The following is a 21,917-nucleotide window of genomic DNA, read 5'->3' as shown; positions in this document are numbered from 1 at the left end:
TCGCTACAGTATGGCTGCTATTCTTCCACTCGCGCTCCCCTTTGTCTCTCACCCCGTGGCATCAGCGCCATCTGCCATTGTGTCTAGCCCAGCGCCAGTTGCCACCGTGGCAGCAAGGCGCCGCCGCAGCGCAGCGCATGTATCGAGACTCGCGCGACCTGCGACTAGTGCCCAAGGCCGCGGTACTAGTACAGGCGAGCACAGGCGCTGGCGTCCCTTAGGCCGAGCTGGGACAGGTGGCCCAGTCGCTGCATGTTTCACAGGCGCGGCGCTAGGCCTGGGCGGGCTAAAGGCGAACGCTGATGGGCAGCCCAGCACTGGAATCAGAGCCTGCGGCGATACGGCCAGTGCCCGTCAACCTCGAGAGCTCAACTGAGACAGGCATCAAATGGATGCATGTATCGTCATGTCGATGGCAAGACCGCGGCTTCTCCCAGGCTGAGGCCCTCCCGCCCTTCCATGCGTCTCTTGCCGCCAAAACGTACGACCTTGTTTCGTTTCCGGGCCTCACATGCCTCTCCTCGCCGTTTCAGTCGCACGGCCGGCGGCTGCTGAGCCAACAAGACGATGCGAGGTTGTGTTGCCGAGTCTCAGCACTGCCCACGAGGCCATCTGCATTGTCACATACAGAGTCATACGTCCAAGTACTTGGGGCAATACGCGGGCATTGGCTTGCGAGAAAAGCACTCGCGACTAGCCATTGACTCCGTTTCTAAGCTATTGCTAATAGTCCATCGAGTAGGTAACACTGCCAAAGCCTTTTGGACTGGGGAGGCATGGCGCTACCGGGGTTTGTCTATGGACGGATTCCAATATCTCATGATGCGATGCGCACTAGCACTCGTACAACTACTGGGTACAGCACATTATCTACTCTCATGCATGAAAATAATTGGAATACATCGTTCCTGGGAGGCCACCGTCTGCTTGGCAGAGGTGGAAAACGACGAGATACTGCAGTGCTCCCTACCTGCAGCCAAAACAACCGCTCTCATTCGGAGAAATACTACAGCCCCTGTGCAGACCCCGTCACTTGTCATTTTCTAGCAACTGCCGTCGTTTTTGCCTTGTGCCTAATGCAGAGCAAGTTCGGTGTGTACTCTTTTTTGACGTTCCATTGTTATGCTCGAGCCGCCACATGAAACACAGTCACAGGTCATGGATAGAACAAAGCGGTTTATTCACAGAAACAAACTGCTGTCGAGTCGCACATGCAGAAACTAGACAAAGGAGGCCCGCAGGCACTTTGCAAGTTCTCTTTTATTGCATTTGGTAACCAGTATTAGTACAGCTACCGCATGCAGCCAATAACAGACACCACTTGGCAGTATCAGCCAGCATCACCGTTCCGTGCTTCAGAAACCCACATGTGCTGCATGATAAGTACGTGCATGTAGGTAGCCACTGTTGCTATATGGGTTCCATGAGGATTTGCTCTGGTCACCTGCCCGTTATTTTGTGGATTCGCAGCAAGGAGCCTGCATGCGAATTGCGTCTGGCAACAGGAGGCATCCAAGGCGGCGGTGAAAGAGCCAAAGCCGCGATACGGGCCTCTTCACCGCATGCTGCAAGTACATGTAGTACTGGCGTCGATATCTAAGCAGGTGTACACCAGCCACTCTCTTTCTCGCCCATCTCGACTCATGCTCGAGCCGAAAGAGTCCGGTCCACTGGACGTCAGCCGAGATGGTGAATCGTAACCCTATTTCAACTGTAGGTACTCAGCTGAGCAACAATAACGTCACCAACACGGTTGATTCACCCCGGTGAAGAGCTGAATCGGAGGTGGAGTTGGGACGCGAAAAGAGACCGCCCGTTTGGTAGGGCTGAGCTGCGTCCAAGGTCTGGGACCGAGGCCGTCGATGCGACCCGTCTGCAGGATTGGGTCCAGCGAAATGGCATCTAATCCGAGCTATTCGGTGCAGCCAAGCCAATTGGCGGCATGCTGGTAGGTATGGAGTACAGCATCTGACTGGATTTGTCTGCCTCCGAGCATCAGGTCCTTGGTCTGAGTAATATTTGGGTAACCTAGACCTTCATGTACCAATGACAAGATGTTGCAGCAATCTGTGTGTCTGGTCTGCCCTATCTCGTATCAGGGTTGGAATCAAGGTTATCAGTAGAGCGTGTAACATTAAAAAGAGTATAAAGGCTACATGCAGCTGCAATAATGCCAAGCCGTGTGATTTGCATTTGGCCGGCACCCATCTTTGAATCCCGAGTGTTTTCTGGGTATAAGAGTATGGAGGCTGCGCATACGTAGATCTACTACGAGTAACTAGCTGCATGCCCAGAAAAAGGACGTGTAGAATAATCAATCTATTAATCTATCCGGAGCAGCATAGATTGACTGCACGGTTAGCTGTGGAGAACGCTTTCGGCAGGTATCCGTGATGTTGCTTGGGACAAGCAGAGGAGCCGCGATATGGTGGGCTACTAACGTGGATACTAGTAGCAACAACGCGCAGACAATGAAGACAATATCCACAGAATTATCGTTGTTCTATTTTAGAGTTGATAACAAGAAATCTACGCCACCACGCTTCTGGCACTTGCCATCATCAATGGCATCCATCTCCTTGTACTTCATAGAAGCGGCCCAAAGCCATCTCAAGTTGGAGCCAGCGAAGCGATATGAGCCGTCGTCATCCCCACGGCTGCGCAATCTCGCCATCACACAGAGCCGCTTAGTAAAATTGAATTGAAGTCAATTACAGACAGAGCAACGCCATTACAGTACAACGTCCACTAACACAAGGCCCGCAGCAGCCGCTTTGGGGTAGCAGACAGGCAGATCGAAGCCCCGGCCAGACAGCAGCGCTACCTGCTGGGTACCGGCCACCGGCACTGCAGCTCGCACGCAGCCCAGTACCGCGCCCGTAGACCCCCCCCCCCCCCTGCCTCCCAAAACGGCGCCATGGCGCTGTCCGCTGCGCTGGGTTTCGGCGGCTGAAGCCTGGCAGCTCAATTCAAAGGCACTGACAGCGCCATCCCCCGCCGGAACCGCGCTGTAACGCCGCGCCGAGCTGCCCAGCCACTACCACGAGCAAACCTCCAGGCTGCAGCGGCCGCTTGATTCTCGCAGCATCCAATTGATCCCGTTTGCTTGCTTGCTGCTTTGTTTGCCACCTGCACACTCCAGACTCGGCTCGCCCTGCTATTGGCACTCTCCACGGACCCCCCCGGGCAACGCTAGCTGGAGCCCGATACGACATGGGAAGTTGGCGCGGCTGTCTGGGTCTCAGCGCTTCGCAATCGCAATCCTCCGGAACCAACAAGGCAGAGCCCGGCCTGTGATAGCCTCACTCACCCAACTCGAGCGAGGCTGGACTGAGCCGCAGAAATGTCGCGACCGGACAACCTGACGCCCTCCATGGGCCCGTTTTCGCCCGCCCACCAGCCCGACGAGGGCTACTCTGAGGATCCTCTGGGCCCGGGGCTGACTGAGCAGATCTCGTCGCTGGCCTCGCTCAAGTCGCCCATGGAGCTGCCGCAGTGGATGGCCGCAAATGCTTCGCAGCTGCCCGTGTCAGTCAAATCAAGTGAGTCTCCACCACCAACATTTGCATGCCGTGACCGTGTCGCTGAGCCCCCTCGCCGCAGAACTGGCCATGGCCCTCTTGGACCAGCTCCCAACCTCCGCCATCGTCGAGATCGTCGAGCGTCTCAGCCCGAGACTGTACATCGACTTCATCCGACATCTCCCCGCCGAAATCTGCCTCAAGATCCTGGGCTATCTCGATCCCGTCTCTCTCGTCAGCGTGCTGCAGACGTGCCGTGCCTGGTATGACCTGGCCGTGGACCGCAAGCTATGGGAGCGGCTGTACTATCTCGAAGGCTGGAAGGCCGTGCAGGCCGAGATCGATGCGTGGGAGATTCGGGTCAACACCGGCGTGAGCAATTCCATCGGCCACCTGCACCGCATGCAGACGTCAGACGACCACCCAACCAAGATTCGAGCCATCCTCAACCACGACGAAGATGAGGACCACGATTTGGAAATGCTGGACCGCGATAGGCTGCCCAGCATCCAGGAGAGCAGCGCTGGGGCTAGCCTCTTTGGATCTCTCGGTACGCTGCAGTCTTTCAAGCAGACTCTCCCCTCCTTGGGAGATATGCATCTCGATAGCTTCTCGTCCGCCAAAGGTAAGGCTGTAGACCGGAGCTATGGATCGTCGTCGTCGTCGTCGGAAAGCAGGGCCAAGCGCAAAGAGCCCGGCGGCACCCCCGAGATCTCGCTGCCTGTAATGGCGGCCGGCGACACCACCGCGAGCATGATCAAGTCAACCCTGTGGACGTGGGATATCAACAGCTCCCGCTATCGCATCAACTGGAAGTATCTCTATAACATGAGGCGACGACTTGAATCGAACTGGGAGCTGGGCAAATTCAAGACTTTTGTACTGCCTCACCCCGACTTTCCCGAAGAAGGCCATCAGGAGTGCGTCTACACTCTGCAGTTTGACGCAAACTATCTCGTCAGCGGCAGCCGAGATCGCACAATGAGAATCTGGAACTTACACACCCGCCGCCTAGTTCGTCCACCGCTCGCAGGCCACCACGGTTCGGTCTTGTGCCTTCAGTTCGACGCAGACCCGGCCGAGGACATCTTGGTCTCCGGTAGCAGTGACTCTAACATCTTCATCTGGCGCTTTTCCACCGGAGAGCTTGTGCAAAAGATTACCAATGCGCATCGTGAATCTGTGCTTAACGTGCGATTCGACAAAAATGTTCTCGTCACATCTTCCAAAGACAAGACCATCAAGATTTTCAACCGTCGCCCTCTCAAGTACGGCGATCTGGGCTATGGCCCTGTGGATGCAGCCGTTAACCCGGTGGGCATCAGCGTCAAGCCCTATGGTTACGAGCTCGATCTGTCCCAGGAGCTTCCCATCAAACCCGCCTACACGGTGATTGGCAAGCTGGAGGGGCACGGTGCCGCCGTCAACGCCATTCAGATCCGGGGCCGCACTATTGTTTCCGTCTCTGGCGATCGCCACATCAAGGTATGGAACTGGCCAGAGCAGGTTTGCACACAAACCATTCCGGCGCATGAAAAGGGCATTGCCTGCGTCGAGTTTGACGAACGCCGGATTGTGAGCGGTAGTAGTGACTACGAAGTCTGCATTTTCGACGCGCTGACCGGCCTGAAAGTGGCCTCCCTTCGCGGACACGCCCATCTGGTGCGAACCGTCCAGGCCGGCTTTGGCGACTTGCCCTACAGCAAGCAGGAAGACGAGGCCGAGGCGAAGAGAGTGGACGCCGAATACTTTAGAGCTGTAGAAGCGGGAGAGATTGACCACGAGGGTGACCGGAGAATCCGTCGCTCTAGGCGAGTGAATGCGGGAAGCTCTCGGCCGGCTGATCTCCAGGCTACTGGCGCCAAAGTTCCGCCTGGCGGAGGAGGCGGACGCAAGTACGGGCGAATCGTTTCGGGCTCGTATGACCAAAGCATCATCATCTGGCGGCGGGATAAGGAGGGCGTGTGGAAGCCCGGACATCATCTTCGCCAGGAAGAAGCTGCCGAGGCGGCGCATAGACAAGTCGCCCTGACCAACGTTCAGCGACAGAGCACTCAGTTTGCCTCGGCGGCCATTGCCGTGTCGGCGGTGAGTCCTGGCGCGCCGCAGGGCATGCAATCCTCGCCTATACTGGATCCAAACAGCGAGAACAGCCAGTCAGCACGGCTTTACATGGCCATGATTGACCAGACGGTCCCCTTTGGGGTTGCAGCGCTGAGACAGGCGCTGGCAAGCCACCCATCCATGCTCATCTATTTTGGCTACCTACAAGCCGCGATTGAGCGAGAGCCTTCTCCCTTTGTGCGGGCACATCTCCGACAGGCGGTGGCGGACGGCTTAATCGCGATACAGAACAACCAGATGGCCAGACAGCGGCTCATTTCTCGCGGCAACTCCCACATACCAGGCCCTACCGCTACCACAGATGCAAGAGCCCTCAACCTGGCTCCTCCATATGCTGGCGGATCGATGGCGGGCCCGTCTACCGGCGCCTTTGTAGCAGGTGATGGCATTGGTGGCGGTAGCAACAATAATAACACCGCTGGTGGCAACAGTGAATATAGACAGCTGGCATATTCACCAGCAATGGTGTCACAAGTCCCAGCTCCTACGCCGCTCCATGCACCGGTGCCCCAACCGTCTCAACTTTCCGTGACTCCCGGCCAGGGACCTCCGCCCCAACTCCCTCCCATGGTCCAACAGCCTGAGATTCCTGGGCAAGTCCATGGGCAGCAAGGACCGACTGAAGTCGAAAACAACCCGCAGCCTCCTGAGTCACGCCCACGCATTGCGGCGGCGGAGAACCCCCCAGCGCGCGTTTTCAAGCTTCAGTTCGATGCCCGCAAGATCATATGCTGTAGCCAGGCTCCAGTCATTGTAGGTTGGGACTTTTGCAATGGGGATCCTGAGTTGGAAGAGGTGGCTCGCTTCTTTGCGGCGGTTGATTGATTGAAGCAAGGTTCATGTAAGGAGGGGGAGGGTCTTTGATGAAACCAGGCACAAAGCTCTTCTGTAAAGGGACACTTGCATATTCCTACGCCCCTTCACCAAGCGAGGAATATGTTTGGCAGGAGTTTGAAAGGGGCGAACAACATTCGGCATAGTAATCATGGAAGCTCATTTCCTTTTGTTTGTTTGATAGCGATGGAATTACTGGAACTAGGTACTCTGCATTCCCGGCGTTCAATTTTCAACCAACTACGTCCGGAGTCTGTAACATGTCATTGCGTTATATGTACATGTTGTATGCATATCATAACCCCGTCTTATCTGACGAGCGATGAGTGGTATTCCCACTTGTTTGCTTGAGATTACGGCACATGTTTTTTGTAATAAATTATTCAACGTACAAGAAACATGCCTTTTTTTTCTTGAGGAAGGGGGAAATCCTTTGGGTAAAGAAAAGAAATGAAAAGAAAAAAGAAGAAGAAAATTCTGTAGATGGCATTAGATTAGCACGCCCTTTTATTCTTTCTGGGTTTGCGCCTAGGAGGACATGATGAAATTGATGAACGCTCTTTTCTCTCTATTTCTGTGTTTTCACTTGTGATGGCATGTACTATAGGGCTTGAGTCTAGGGAGGGAAATAAAAAGAGCAAATGATATATTTTAGTGAGCTTGGAAGCAATTCTGCGCCTAAATGATGTGCTTTCCTCTTTGGACTGATAAAATAGGCCGCCGCAAGTCATCCCGTCATTTCAATGAGTACAAATAAAATATATATGCGCAAAAATCAACCCGCAGCCTGCTTCACCTTCTCCTCCGTCTGCGGCGGCTCGTCCACAAACTCGGGCACAACCTCATCCGTCAAAAAGCCCGGCACGGCGCCACTGCCATACTCCTGCTCCAGCTCGGCCTCCATGCCCAACGCCTCCAGCTCAGCATCCAGCTCGGCCTCGTCCACCTCATCGGGTATATCATAGCCCCTCGCAAGGCTCTCCTGGATCTCATTGCCGACATCGAGCAGATCTGCCATGTCGTCCTGCAGGCGCTCAATCTTGTCGAGGTCAATCTTGCCATACTGCTTGCGCAGCTCTTTATTGGTCGTCTTCATGGCGTCGACCTGGGTCATGACGTTCTTGAGGTTGTCCTGCATGGTCTGCGCCTGCTCCATGTTCCAGACTTGGCTTTCGAGCTTGTCCTTTTCGGCCTCGTAGGCTTTGCGGCGCTGCAGGACCTTGAGGGCCTTTTGCTTGATGGCCTGCTTGCCGGGGCCGTCGCGCATTTTGGAGAGCTTGTCTTGGTAGGCGGAGAGTTCGCCGTTGAGGGCCTTGAGCTTGGTGTCGATGGAGGCGATGCGGGTGTCGATGTTGGAGATTGCGCCGTTGAGGGTTGGTTTGGGGCCGGTGGGCTTGGAGCCGAAGAGGCGATTCATGGTTGCGCTGGGGATTTTGTGACCTTGGTTTTTGATTTGTTGAGTAGTTGAAGATGGGAGCGCTGTGAACGGGCGAGGCTGAGGATGTGAATATGCGGTTGGATGTCCTGTTGCGGGATGACGTTCCGTTGGTGACGAGGCTCTGGGTGATGGTGGGGCAGGATTGGAGACGGCCCACTTGCTGCAAGGCTGTGCCTGAAGGATGATGAGTCAGCAGACTTGCAAGATACAGGGTAACAAGGAAGATGGTGGAAAATAATGGGATTTTTTTAAGCATGAGAAGTGTAATGGAGATGATTGCAATCTCAACTTGATTGTGGATATATTTGTTTTATATGCCGCAGGCAAAGGTATAGTAGAGGCATGTATTTGATGCCCTGTAGCACGCCGTGTAAGTCGATAGCTTTGAGCGGGGAATAAGCAATAGCAACAGCCGTATTGATGGCGACAGAAGGAACAAGAGGAAAAGATCTTTGAGGAGAACGAATAGACAAAAAGGTTTCATACATTGTAATTGTAGGTGGATAACAGGGTGCTAAGATGAACATGTCCACACATTAAGCATCCCTAGCTTCGGTGTCAAAAGAAGAAGACACCTACTAATTTTTACGACTAATCATTGGATTCAACATTTTATAAGACACTGCTAATATGCCATCGCATTGACAAATGCCAACATCGATCACATGTCAAACAGAAGCAACCTCCCGTCATAAACCGCCGTGATAAGCCCTTCAAAGTCTGGGAAAGAAGATTGTAGGTTAGGTTCTTTTACTAATCTTCAATAGGACTTTGGTCAAAAAGCGCCAAACTCGACAAGCGGTTTCGAAAATTAGACAGGCCACTTCTTTGCGAGTGATGGTTTAAGGAAGCATACTCGTTGGGTAACTTTGTTACCATCTTTGTCGCTCTAGTACTCTACCACTTTGTAAAATGTCTGACGCTGAATACGTGATGCGTTTCGATAGTCTTTACTGCGCTTTCGGACAGGCCTGCACAGCCGGAGTTCTCTCTTAGCAAGTATCGTTGCCTTGATGATATCGACGTCGTCACTTGCGTACCTACCTACACGTATAAATCTTAGCCCAGCTCCCAACAAGCCGTCTCTTAGTTCTTTGCTTCTTTGTTATTTGTATTCCTCAACATTGCCTCCCCATGTCTGTTACCGTCTTTAATTTAGTGTCACATCCAACTTAGCTTAGCTTCTCCATGGACAGCATCTGAAACCATTGGCTTGTTGTCTACCCCTTACCACAATGCAAAATTAAGCCGGAACCATCATGCCATATGATATACCTGCATCAGCAATCAGCCATGGCGTAATCAGTCCAAGAAACCCACCAAACTACTACTGTGGCTGGTATAAGGAAGAGCACTGAGATGTAACAAGATTCTAAAGGAACATGGAATCAGCAACATCAACTGTGAAAATACGCGAAAGCGTAGTGAGCCTCTGCGGCAATGCTGCCTGCAACGAATCCGCCACTGCCAGCAACACGCCAAGCAATTTGCAGCTTTCTTCGACGCCATTTACAGCTTCCGGCGAGGGAGTCTATGCGTTTCGTGCAGACTTGTCCGACCGCCTTGGCACGAAAGGCGTATATCTCGCCATCTGTCCGTCTACGGCTGCGCAGTGCACACGTCGAGTCGTGGCCTTGACCTGCGGCATGTGGTGATAAACCACAAGACTAAAGGTGTGCGGATATATCGTCATGAAGAGTCTCAGCCGGCCAGTTTCTATGGAATATGTGAAGACAAGGGCGGCAGAGCGACGAGATATCCAGATCGTCTTAGGAAATACGGGAGCCGATGCAGCTATACAACGCCTGTGCCGATCCAGCCTCACCATATAAATAAATACCAATTACGACTATTGCTGTTCCTATCCCGCATCCATGGAACCCAAACAATTGCTACTGCCGGGGGTACACATACTATGGGATCTATGGACATGTTTTTATGGATTGTCCTGGATTATCCATCATGCAGAATCAAGCTGAAATTACCGCGCCATACGAGATACCTGAAACAACCATCGAGTTAACACTCCAAGAAACCCATTCAATGCTACGGTGGGTATGCGTGAATATGTTTTCACGAGTATCGTAGATATTGTTGCAACGCACAATCCAGTTCTGGCCGACTGGTTCTCTGTACAACTCTTGCCCCGCGCAATATCGTCCATGGAGCCGTGGTTCCATCACCACGAAGAAAAGACAGTAGTAATGCCATTTTGATTGGGAATGGCTGTTTTATAGCTACATTCCCGTGCTCATGTCACCGTGCCTATTGCACGTAACAGGTGCCCGCCGCTAAATGCCAACGCCCTCATTGGGCTATGTTGGGGTTTTGATGAATGTCTGTTCTCATTGTGGTGCTGTTTCCTCCAGCGCCATAATTCACCGTATGAGTTGCTTCATTATTCCGTCGTAATCAGCGATTCTCTGTCTCGTCTCCGTCAAGGCATCTCCTAGTTTTCCTTTCCTGTCGTAGAGTGTTGTTGTATTTCAGTGTTTTCATTTCCTGTCGCACAGTGTTGTTCGTGTTATGGAGTGCGCCCGTGTATGACTATTTATGGCTCGTTTTTTACTTTGAGCTTGTTCTTCCAGTCTTTTCACTTGTACATGGAGTTGGATAGCATGGCCTCCTACATGTATCAACTAACCCTTGTAGTATCGTACATCATAAATTTCCGCCGTGGCTCCAAGTCCATTATTTTGACTCCGTCTCCTCGGTTGTCTGGCATACTGGTAAGGTGGAGAGACGGAGGGTATTGGGATAACGATGTTACAGCGATGGTCTTGTATGTATGTATTACACACTAGCTAACATACACCCATCTCTCTCTGATTGTCGACTCGTCGAAAGCGACTTCAAATGGTGTGCATATCCAAATGTGATGATGTCCGGGTTTTTCCATTAATTGGCCATCGTTGGTATCTTTATAACATCTCTGTAGCCGCCTCATACCGAGCAGCGTTGGGTCTTTGGTATGTTCGTACAGACACATTCGGCGGTGCATGCGTCCAAATATCCTTCATAGTGTTGTGTTTCAAGGCTGATAAATTTAACATGCTCTGGTCATCGGCGCAGTTGTGGGGTGTTCCTTTTTCCAAAGGTTAACATAGTGCAGTTGACGTCCCTTATAGGGACACTTCCATCCGTTGCGTCCTCGGATGACTTCCAATGCGCCATCGAATCCAGTTCCATATTGAGTCATCTGGTTCAATGACACAGAGTACATGTAAATGTACTGCAGCCCCCTTCTGGCCCGTGCAACAAAAGCTCCCGCGATCACGCCTGGATCTTATCCCCGTTTTACGCGTGCCCGAGACGCCGTTTGCTGCGCCTGGTGGGGTCGAGCTTGGAATGAATTTGAACTGATGTTTTATCTCAATTTTTACAGAGAAAATCTCCTAAGCTGTAATGATTGTCGTACACACAGTATTTCACAGAGAATATCAGTCGATGGAAGTAGTCGTCCTTGGCGCCACGCGAGTCCAACTCTCTGCTGGACTAACCAGACCAAGCGCGCTATTTATGACTGTTTGGTCTCGTCAAGAATATTAATTAGAGGCATATATCCGAACAAAACTGCCCAACCTTGCTTCGGAATGTGAGTCAGCTTTTCTATTGGAAATAGTAAATATCAACGATAGAAGTGGTGGTGTAACATCTGCACGCAGGGTCTCTATCTCTGCTCTTTCTAGACCACCTCGATCTCTTCATTTGGCGACGTGAATTGATGAAGCTGTCGTCGGGTTGTGTCTTGGGATCTGAAAGTTGGAGGATCACGGCGGCGATGTTGGCGATAGCGATTGTCCAGACCGCTGCTATGGGAGGTCCACTAAGTGAAATAGATAGGATAAGAATACTTATATAATAAGGCGATGAGACTAGATAATACTTTCGGCCCATGGTGGCCATTAAACAGGTGACGTATTTGTTGATACGAGGAGGCAGAGCTTTTGGCTGTGGGTTGATCTGAGCTGTTGCGACTGGTGAACTGAAACTTGTAGATTAATTGTTATAGTGTGCGTGCTTAAATGTTGGATTTGGTTCATCTTCAAGCACCATTAAGAATTTTCATGCCTATATGGATTTTTATATTGAAACAATATCTTCTTTGCTAAACTATTGGCGGCAGCTTCTTTCTGGCTGTGTCGCTGGGGCCTTCATTTCTTGCAGTAGTGCTTATTGAACTTGACTCGGTCATTCCAAGACGGCCTATTGAGTACAACAAACTTCCTTCTTGCCTGAAGTGCTCATCTCCTTTGAAACGAAAGCTCGACACACTCTATGTTTATGATGGCAGTGGCATCTCCGATCTTGTCGACTTCCAAGCGCCCTCTCTACTGGACACCCATGGCGCCATTGTAGCTAACCTGTAGGCGTCCCTCAGTAATATTCTCAGCCTCGCCGACAATGGGTTTCAGCCTAATCGCCCTAAAATTGCTTTCGCTGGCCTTTTATTTCTTGCAGCAGCAATTCTTAGCCTTGGATCGTTTAGGCCAAGCTGAAGCTCCCTCTCCTTGACCCATACAGAATACATGTAGGCACAGTAACACAACTTGCCGTTTTGTTCACCAACTTGCATTCACGGATTATAGTAGGTAGTAACATGTAACTGTATATTGCTTTTTGAGGCGTGATTACTGCTCGCTAAAAGTGTCTTCTTGTACATCATCATCAGTGTACGTGCATCCTCTTGACCGGGCTTGTGTTGCGATAAGGCTACGAATATAGGTACCAATATGGTAAGAGACACATATAACCATGAGTTTAACTGCAAAGGGGAAATCCCTGTTGCGTGGATTGAGCGTCGAGATGCATGTCGCTTGTTACTTTTTCCAAGCTTTGCAATCGCCTAGGAGAACAGGCCGCAAATGAGTATACCGAATTGGTCTTTGCTATAGAGATGGTGTATTATATTTGAAAATTTCCTACGACGTGATTACGATCCGTTAGTCGCTACTGTTCTATGCCATGTTGTGCAGCAGTTCTTTGAAGACGTGAAATCATCATTCTGCCGGGCAATAGTAGAGCTGACCGAGAAACAAAAACTTGGCAGCGAAAGTAAGTGGGACAGGCTATCGTACATTAATATAGAATTGATGACGGAGAATACTTGTGTTGCAGAAAAGAAAGAAGACAAAAAAAAATGAGCGCAAGAGGAAATACGCGAGGGTAGCAAGAGAAATGTATAGATTAGGGCAAAACGGTCCTTTTCGTCTCACCAAGTACATTCTTCATGCCTTGAACAAGAATAATCAAGTTTGCAACAAAACCCTTTCTCTCAACGCAATAATATTCGAGATCCCCATTAAACCTACCTTCAAGACGCTGTAAATCGAGATTTACAACTGCCAGCTGCGAAGCCCTGAATAAAAATAGAAACGCCCGATGTGGCGCTGGCGCTATGCTAATTTACAAGCCTTGAATGTCACTCATGGAATTGATAGTTAATGTATTGTAGAGGACACTTTGAATGAAAAACTCTTTCATATCAATTCATCTTTTGAATTCTCCTATTCTTTTTTTCTTTACTTTTATCTTTTCTCATAGCAGACATTCACTGCGTTTTACAGTGCCTCGTCACCTGTTTCTGCCCGCCAAACGCGTCTCTCGCTACTGGCGGGGCAATTAACTCTAAATCTACCCCACACTCGATTAACTACCCGATTAAGACTAGCCTTTACTAGCTGATTTCCTATTGGGGCTCAATGTAAACAAACGATCCGTTTGCAATCCAAGAAATGAAATTTGGGCATCGCGCACGCACGCATTTTAGAAACGCGACGCCCTTTTTTTTGTTCATTTATTCACCCTTGCAACCACTTTTCAATCAACGCGTCTTCACGTGGGGCGACAATTCACCGAAAGAGTACGTATCTTTGTAACTTCAAGTTATTCCTATCTTTGGCATTCGGTGCCATTTCTTCGTTTTTAAATCGACATCGCCAGCTTTTCCGCCAGTTTGACAACGCCGCAAGCTATCTCTGGCAGCCATGGACGGTATCACCAGCCCACCATGGGCTCACGGGTGCGAACCCGCTGCGATGTAAGACTTCTGCTGCGACTGGACCTCGCTGGGAGGAATGTTGGAGATGGTGGGCTAACTTGGCGCGTGGCAGCAATCCTCATCCAGCATCGTTTGTGACCTATTTCCCTGCGGCCAGCGAGGCCAAGACGAATATCCTCGAGACGTGCGTATCTTTCGATTCCTGGAGTTGATCAGTTTTGGCGATGATGGGTGCTGACATGGATTTTCTTGGCATTTAGATCGTGGGCAGACGACTTCGTCGCCCAAAGACCAGCGATAATCTCCCGCGCCTGGTGCCGCGTCCCCGCTGTGGCCGGCCCTTTGACTATCCACAGAGGCAGAACGATCATGAAGCGAGTTGGACGATCAGCGAGCGCTCGGGCAGTGAGGCCTCGGATGGCCGTTGCCGTCGAAGTTGCCGAGGACCCAGAAGAGACACAGAGGGCGAGTCGCCGCAGACTCAACTCATTTGTGCCGCCAGCGCATGAGGCCGAGCTGGAGCTGAAAGGATCACCTCTGTCTCGAGCAGAAGTTGTGGGCATAATGGTTCGCGCCAAGGGTATGTTGTTGCATTTTGTGAAATTGATTCCATGATGAGTTTTGAGCAAAGGCTTACAGTTGCTACAGTCAATGTCGCAAACTGCTTCCTCCAAGAAGAGCACACCAATCTATCAGAGCAGAAACTCCTGGCCAAGCAGAGCACATTCTCCAAGTTTACTGTTCCTCTGAAGCGCCGCTTCCGCGATTATTCCTCCATCGACTTCGACTATGCCAGCGGCGGCAATAGAATTGCCATTTTCAGCGAGCTCGATCCCCTCATCTCCAAAGCTCTTCAGACCGGCGTCACAGAGATCGACGTCAGCATGGCATCCGTCACAGAGGCTGCGGCCAACCTCCAATCGACTCTTCGTAATGCACGAACCTCCCTTGCTGCTAGCGGTGCACCGGATCAATCAGATATTGCAGACGTCACTGAGCCATCGAGCCCTCTGGCTTTAGAGCCAAACGAATCCAAGTCTGACGCCAAGTCGCCTACGAAGAGATCTACCCAATCACCGAGCCCGACAAAGAGCAGCAAGAGCTTCCGCAAGAGACTCAGCGACACAATTGTCAAGCTGTTGCCTGCTTCTAGCCCTCGTGCTGAGCCTTCTCCCATCAAGCCAGCTAGTCCTCCGACAGCACAGAGAGATGATCGCGAGAGAAGAGGATCCATCATTATCAGAAGCCCCAATACAACAAGATCGCCATTATCTTCAAATTCAACCCCTGGCCTGATTCAGTGGCCTGGCAGAATCTCCAAAGAGTCGCCTTTTGCGCGTTGGCGACCAAAGCGCAAGTCAGAGCCCGTCACTCGTCTTTCACCAGAGTTTCCATCTCCTTCTCGCAACGAGTACTCTCCTGTCAGCTCTGTAGCGCCTGAATCTCCTACTCGCTATATTCGCCCCCGCGAACCTACCCCTTCCAAGTGGCACAGCTTCCAGCCTTCTACGCCCAGCAGAAAACCATCTTCTACAGCAGCTACGCACAAAGCCGATAACGAATTGGAGCTAGTCAAGTCTCTACCCGCGTGGATGCAGCACACCGAATCAGCCTCCGTATTTGAAAGCTGCAATCTCAGCAATATCGACTTTGGACCCTCTTCTCCCTCATTCACTGGTTCTGTTTCCTGGATGAACAGCCCCGAGAATGCTACTGAGAGTGAACGGACTAGAATCATCAGGCGACGCAAAAGTGAGCCGCTGTTCAGAAACTTGCTCAAGACTCGTGCTTCGCGGCGAATCTCACTTTCACCTCAGAAATCTGTGAGCGCGAGCGGGGTTATGCCTGCCTCTGAACTTTTCTCCCACCTGGAAGAAATCCCCCGCACTTCTGACATCTCCAACGTTTCTGCAAGCATCAACTCTATCGCATCGCCTTCAGCCAACGTGCCTGAATTTTCCAATCTTCCCACAGCTCTAGCCAACGCGCCCGACGTGTCATCTCAAGATACCAGTCAACAAGCCAACAAGACCATGGATGTTCTCACCGCCAAATACAAGGAGAGGATGAAGGCCATTATGAGAGCCACCGGCAGCACCCTCGACGCCGATGATGTGTTCAAGCCAGATAATGAGCAAACCGCAGTGGAACGACTGGCCAAGATGGCAGAGACTCATTGCAATGGCCACGCTAAGGTCGTGGTCGCCAAAGAGCGCGGAAGACTTTTTGTTCGGTTTAAGCTGCCGTTTGAATATTCCCACCTCTTCCCCGAAAGCCAAGGTGCAGACGAGACTCACTACTCGAACGCTCCCTCTGCTTCGAAATCGCCACTAGTCCAGGCCCCTCGCTCTTCTCCGAAGCCTCGACTCACAGAGGATGAGATGTGGGAGCTGGAAGAAGAACTTTACGCCGACGAGCGCGCTATACATAACAAGACCCTCGTCGTTTCCGACTTTGGCAGCTCCCCCGTCAAGGGACAGAGCACCACCTCGCCCGCTTACGACCGACTGCCATCAAGCTCGCCTGCTCCGCAAAGCGCTACCTCTCCCGCCTATGACAGGCTTCCTACCAGCTCACCCTCGCTGCCGCCACAGGACGAAAACGATGTCAGCTTCGCTTTCCCCGACGTCTCCTACGAGCTTGAGGGCAATACTACGATTCCTGGTCTCGCAGACCCGTCGCCTGCCAAGACACCCAAGACACCCATCCAGAACATCGCCGCGTTCAACTCGGATGGCGACACTCTGTCGTTCAAGGCCGTCAACCGCAAGCTAGCTCTCACAGCCAACGCCGAGAAGGACGCCGAGAAGGAAGCCGAACAGTCACAGCCCGCGCCATCATCCGCCACCACCCGTGCCGACTCACCAGAGCGCGACTACATGCGAGACTTTATCCGGCGCTCAAAGCACAGGCGGCCTTCGACAACGGCGCTCGGCTCTCCTATCGCGCAGACCCAGCGACAACCTCTTGGTGCGAGAAGCCCTAACATGGAAACTCAGCAGCCAGAGAAGCGCAAGTTTGAGAGCAGCGAAGACGGTGAGAACGAGGCTGCAGCTGAGCCTGCCGCAAAGAAGATCCGCCGAACCCGATCCACACCGCCGAAGCCTGCTGCCGCAGCTGCCCACGCGGACTCGGGTGACGAAGATCCCCTTTCGGCGGCCGTTGCTCCTCCAGCTGCCCCAGCCCCTGCCCCGCCCGCCTCTGTTTCTTCCTCCCGCCGATCGACTCGCCTAACGGCCAGAAGCGCTATCCCGAAGCCTTCTGGTCCCGCGGCACCTGTCCGGGTAGGACGTCCTGTTGGACGTCCGCGACGTACCGAGCAGGGGACGGTGGACGTTGTCCACCAAACTCGCGCCAACACCCGCCGTAACAAGGGGAAGGCCGAGTACCCAGCTCAGGTGCTCGCCCGGCAGGCCGAGGCAGCAGGAGAAGCAGAGGAGATCGTCGGCGCCCAGGGATCCGACCAACCCGCTGGCGCTGCAGCAGTCCCTAGGACTCGCCGCGGCAAAAGTGTGGTCTGGAAGGAGCCCCTGGCCGACTTCCAAGAGGAGGCGGCGAAGCCCCAGGCGGCCAAGCCCAAGCGAGGCCGGCCCGCAGGAACTGCCGGTTCCAAGACCACGGCGGCGAGGCCCTCTGGCGCAAATCGCGTCAGCAAGCCCGCGCCGAAGGTCTCGGCAGCCACTGCTCGGCAGCGAACCTCACGGCTCGCTGCCGGCCTGGGCATGGCCGGTAACGGGACACCCGCTCCGAAGCGGGTGACCCGGGCGTCGACCCGGAGCCAGAAGTAATGGTTGAGCCGCAAGGCTCCCGTTGCTTTTGGTCTCGGGGAAGCGCTTGAGAGGTGACGGTCGAGCTCGCAAGAGTTCCTGTCATCTCTCTGCCGGTCATGGGGATGGGTGGGATGGTCGAGTCGAAAGATTCCCATCCGAGCACCAAACACAAAGCCTGGGAACGGGAGGTCGAGCCGCAAGGCTCCCTTCTCAGTACCGGCTGAGTGTTTGGAAACGGTGGTTGAGCCTTCGGGCTCCCATCAGCTCCAGCCAAGGAGGAAGAGGGAGACAAAGTTTTTTTTTTTTTTTTTTCCGTTGTGTTTTATATTTGGAGTTTGGGAGGGGGGAAGGGGGGGAAAGGGGGGGAAAGGCGTTTAGGGGGAAAAGATACCAAGGTGGCTTTTTGTTTTGTTTTGTTTGTTTGTTTGAGTATTTTTTTGGGTCTGGTTTTGTGTTTGGTTTTTTTTTCTTTTTTCTTTTTTTTCAGTTTTGAGAATGGGATTGGGATTTCGGGGGTTACCCGATGAATTCAAGAATTGACCCGTGAAATGTTTTCCTTTTTACCGTGACTGTGTCTGAGAGCTGGACGGAGAGATGGACGAAATTTGGCCTGGATTTGAACACGATTTGGATGGATGGGGAAATCTTTCTTGGTCAGCTTTGCTGCGGACTTGTCGATGCGCATCAAGTCAAACATTTGAGTTGCTGCTTTCGTATCCAGCAGACTATGGGCGGTGCAGTCTTGGTAAAGGCGATTACATACATGTCAGCTGCATCAACGCAATACATGTCATATACACGCGCCGTGGCTTTTACGTACGGATGCTATTGCTTATGAGCAAATTCGTACAATCGTTGGGCCGGGATGACTGCAAAGTTTTGGACAAGACAATGGGCGACCTCGACGCCCAAGGGCGGGCAAGGTGGACCATTTGATTACCCTTGGGTTCATCGTTTGGTGGACGGTCAATGGCCAGGGACGCAAGGTCGTTGATCTTTGTACATTGAACAAGGTCATTATCCCTGACATCTGGCTTTAACAAAGGGTTCAAGGAGATGGGCTCGTTACTGGTTCCAAACAGGGTTTACCAGATTACGGGAGACGTCATGTTTTGCTTTGTTTCTTCAATAGGGTGTATATTACGCATCATCATCTTCGTGAGAATATGATCAAACGAATGCACCCTTGTTCATTTCCGTCCCATGCCGTCGAGGAAGAAATCATCAATTCCCTTTATAGTGATGGACGCCTCCGTGTTTTTTTCACCAACTACCCATCTATGATGGATAAAGAGACTGTATGGTCTTGACAATCCTGCGCGGCTTGGAGACGTCCCACGTCGTCGTTATATTCGTGTAGTAGTAGAAGGTGTGGCGTTTGTGTCTCCGTGGCAAATCGCGCGTTGATGAGATCCATGATGGAACTGCTCTCTATTATAATCGCGTCACATCTTTCTTCTAGCCTAACCAAGGTGCCTTGTTACCTCCACCAGCCCTCACGTTGGTTTCCCTCTTTAACAGCACAACCGACTCCCACGCCGCCCCAAAGATCATGTCGCTCTCTCCTCCCTAGCTATAATAACTTGAACTTTCACGCCAAGGCCCCCCCTCATTTTCCGACGGATTACTGGCAAACATCCGTAAGATGTCGCCGCCACAGAACCCAAATTGAGCTATCAAGGCCGAACAAAAGAGAAAAAGTCATCAGCCAAGGTAAATATTTTACGGCAATATATAATTCGCATTGCTGGTCCATCAAAAAGGTAAGCCAAAAGAAGAAACTACAACAACAGCAAGCATCGCAAGCGACTCGGAGATGCCAGCGACAGGCGAAGAATACCAAAATCCCAATAATCCAGAGCCACCAGCCAGCCAGACCAGAACATCACAGCGACAGAGGTACCTTCTCCTTGAATTCGCCAAGTCGCACCATACTACTCGTCAAGCTGCAGTTGCTCCCGTCCGTCTCTTAGACCGCTTTCTTTATCGTCGATGAACTCTTTACATGATGCGAGAAGCTTTTGTAACTATTTCTTTGGCCTTTTGGAACTTCAATCTTCTTTCAACGTTGCGTGAGTCTTGGGTAATTGCTGGCGGACTGGTGGCGCGCAGCTTCAAGTAGCAGATACGCAAAAATGAATTGATGGGAGTGCTGAAAATACCAGGCTGGCAGAAATAAAAGCTATCTGATGGCTGTTTTACGTACTGGAGCGTAAACTTGGCTCAATAGCAGGAACAGTATTGATTACAATAGCTCTCGTTGCCATTTGTGACTTATTAATTTGAAGATGTCTATGTAACCCGATTAGGTACCAGCCCCAAGAATAATAACCACATTCAACCCTCCGTGGGTTTAATAGAACCAAAAGCCTTTGGAGACGCTGCACTTCATCTCGCATCCATTTGCACTCATCTGCGCAGGAGTTTAAGCTACGACTACTGGCATTAATGATATCAGCTGGTGAAGGAGCTGCACTGCCATAACATAACAGAGTGCAGCCCAATCGCCGTTTAGGTAATGTCAAGGAAATCATTGCTCTCAATTGTTCCTTCTAGAAATGGCATGTTGGTTTGTGACATGGAATCTTGCTATATCTGCTGCCATCTGGTTATATCGAGAGATACGAGGTGGAGATGCATCTGCAGTAGATCGGCGTACTCCGGAAGCAAGGCACGGCATCCCCCGCATCTTTATCTCTGGGTGGGCGTTGATGCTGGCTGTTTTAATATCTACATAAAACGACAAAGAAACAGCATCATTTGCATTCTTGCACAGCGATTAGCAGCATCTGATTAATTATTGTCCAGCTTCATTTCCAAATATCACAGCTTATATATACATCGCCATGGCGGCAGAAACAGTCGCAACGACGCAGCTGCGCCTCGCCTCGCCCAACGGCATCATCACACGAACCGTCCTGAAATCTCCCCTCCGTGATGCGCTGCCCTCTGAAATGCCCATCATCGACATCTCGTCCATCTTCAGCCCGTCCCTCGGCGAGCGCCAGGCCGTCGCCCAGCAGGTGCGCGCGGCAGCCCAGAACATGGGCTTCTTCTACATCAAGAACCACGGAATTCCCGAGGACGTGACACAAAACGCCTACGAGGCATGTCTGGCGTTCTTCAGGCAGGACATGGAGACCAAGATCAAGGCCGACTACAAGAATGCGAAATGGGGCAATGGCTACAAGGCACCGGACACGCAGCGGCTGAATCCGTACGAGGGGATTGATGTGCGGGAGTCGTTTTCGTATCGCTACGACCCGCAGTATGATCCTGCGGTTGGGGAAGAAGGGCTTGAGGATATACCGGAGGAAGTGAAGAGGCATCTGCGCAATGAAGTGTATCCGTGGGAGAAGACGAGCAACCTGCCGAGGCTGAAGGAGAGCATGGTGAGGCATATCGGGGAGTGTCTGGCGCTGGCGAGGGCGCTGACGAGGTGCTTTGCGCTGTCGCTGGGGTTGGAGGAGGGAGTCTTTGATGACAAGGTCAAGTATCCCGATGCGTCGTATGGCCTGAATTACTATCCGCCGATTACACAAAGGGCTACTGGTGCTACTGGGATACTACAAGATGATGATGAAGAACAAGTGTCGATCGGTTCACACACAGACTTCCAGCTCTTCACCATCCTCTGGCAAGACTCGCACGGCGGGCTGCAGGTGCTCAACAAGCAGGGCCAGTGGCTGCGCGCAAAGCCCATTGCCGACACGCTGGTGGTGAACCTGGGCGACTTTATGCAGCGCATCACAAACGATGCCTACATCAGCACGGTGCACCGGGCAAGAAACTACAGCGGCAAGGAGCGGGTGAGCATCCCGTTCTTTTGGGGCTTTGGGCTGCATGAGACGTGCAGCGTTGTGGTTGTCAAGGAGGGCGAGGAGAAGAAGTATGAGGATGTCAAGTGTGAAGAGTGGGTGAGGAGGAGGATTGAGGGTATGTTGCAGTTGAACTAACCTGAAGCTGAGCTGGAGCTGAGCTGGAGCTGAACCGAGGCTGTCACCAGATCTGGATGGCAGAGTAGCTTTGCGAGATTTTGCAGATGACGAGGTGATGTATCATGGGATGCTCATACAAGGCTCATACCAAAGGTGCGACAGCTCGTCCCATGACCCTGATGGATCATGGGCTATGCAGAATAGTCAAAAGTCGATGATGGTTGAGATCTCGATGGCAAGGTCAGCGTGTCGTCATCCGGAGCAGTGTCCGATATGCGGAGGGCAAGTTCC

The 21,917-nt window shown here is 51.9% G+C and overlaps 6 protein-coding genes across 6 annotated transcripts; 5 read left to right on the top strand and 1 right to left on the bottom strand.

Moving 5' to 3' along the window:
- Positions 1 to 302: 302 nt before the first annotated feature.
- Positions 303 to 704, top strand: TrAtP1_010454 (uncharacterized protein; the record flags this gene model as incomplete). The annotated part of the gene is made up of 1 exon (XM_066114716.1): positions 303 to 704. The coding sequence occupies one exon, from the start codon at positions 303 to 305 to the stop codon at positions 702 to 704; it is 402 nt and encodes a 133-aa protein (XP_065970813.1).
- A 2,255-nt stretch (positions 705 to 2,959) lies between these two features.
- Positions 2,960 to 7,049, top strand: TrAtP1_010453 (uncharacterized protein). The gene is made up of 2 exons (XM_014089709.2): positions 2,960 to 3,542; positions 3,604 to 7,049. The coding sequence occupies exons 1-2, from the start codon at positions 3,344 to 3,346 to the stop codon at positions 6,468 to 6,470; spliced, it is 3,066 nt and encodes a 1,021-aa protein (XP_013945184.2). The 5' UTR covers positions 2,960 to 3,343; the 3' UTR covers positions 6,471 to 7,049.
- Positions 7,050 to 7,114: 65 nt separating this feature from the next.
- On the bottom strand, positions 7,115 to 8,004 carry TrAtP1_010452 (uncharacterized protein). The gene has a single exon (XM_014089710.2). The coding sequence runs from the start codon at positions 7,894 to 7,896 to the stop codon at positions 7,255 to 7,257; it is 642 nt and encodes a 213-aa protein (XP_013945185.1). The 5' UTR covers positions 7,897 to 8,004; the 3' UTR covers positions 7,115 to 7,254.
- A 1,295-nt stretch (positions 8,005 to 9,299) lies between these two features.
- TrAtP1_010451 (uncharacterized protein) lies at positions 9,300 to 9,572 on the top strand (the record flags this gene model as incomplete). The annotated part of the gene is made up of 1 exon (XM_066114715.1): positions 9,300 to 9,572. The coding sequence occupies one exon, from the start codon at positions 9,300 to 9,302 to the stop codon at positions 9,570 to 9,572; it is 273 nt and encodes a 90-aa protein (XP_065970812.1).
- A 4,332-nt stretch (positions 9,573 to 13,904) lies between these two features.
- TrAtP1_010450 (uncharacterized protein) lies at positions 13,905 to 19,261 on the top strand (the record flags this gene model as incomplete). The annotated part of the gene is made up of 5 exons (XM_066114714.1): positions 13,905 to 13,957; positions 14,031 to 14,102; positions 14,179 to 14,498; positions 14,567 to 17,702; positions 19,210 to 19,261. The coding sequence occupies 5 exons, from the start codon at positions 13,905 to 13,907 to the stop codon at positions 19,259 to 19,261; spliced, it is 3,633 nt and encodes a 1,210-aa protein (XP_065970811.1).
- A 1,273-nt stretch (positions 19,262 to 20,534) lies between these two features.
- On the top strand, positions 20,535 to 21,644 carry TrAtP1_010449 (uncharacterized protein; the record flags this gene model as incomplete). Its single annotated transcript, XM_014089560.1, has 1 exon — positions 20,535 to 21,644. The coding sequence occupies one exon, from the start codon at positions 20,535 to 20,537 to the stop codon at positions 21,642 to 21,644; it is 1,110 nt and encodes a 369-aa protein (XP_013945035.1).
- Positions 21,645 to 21,917: the final 273 nt, after the last annotated feature.

The sequence above is a fragment of the Trichoderma atroviride genome, chromosome 5 (genome assembly GCF_020647795.1).
Source record: "Trichoderma atroviride chromosome 5, complete sequence".
Taxonomy (NCBI): domain Eukaryota; kingdom Fungi; phylum Ascomycota; class Sordariomycetes; order Hypocreales; family Hypocreaceae; genus Trichoderma; species Trichoderma atroviride.
This window is presented reverse-complemented; position numbering and strand designations above follow the sequence as displayed.

Bases quoted from the DNA above. Each gene is read 5' to 3' on its own strand.
- TrAtP1_010452 (XM_014089710.2), bottom strand. From the start codon at position 7,896: ATGAATCGCCTCTTCGGCTCCAAGCCCACCGGCCCCAAACCAACCCTC.
- TrAtP1_010453 (XM_014089709.2), top strand. From the start codon at position 3,344: ATGTCGCGACCGGACAACCTGACGCCCTCCATGGGCCCGTTTTCGCCC. The intron at 3,543-3,603 runs GTGAGTCTCCAC...CCCTCGCCGCAG, and splicing joins GCCCGTGTCAGTCAAATCAA to AACTGGCCATGGCCCTCTTG.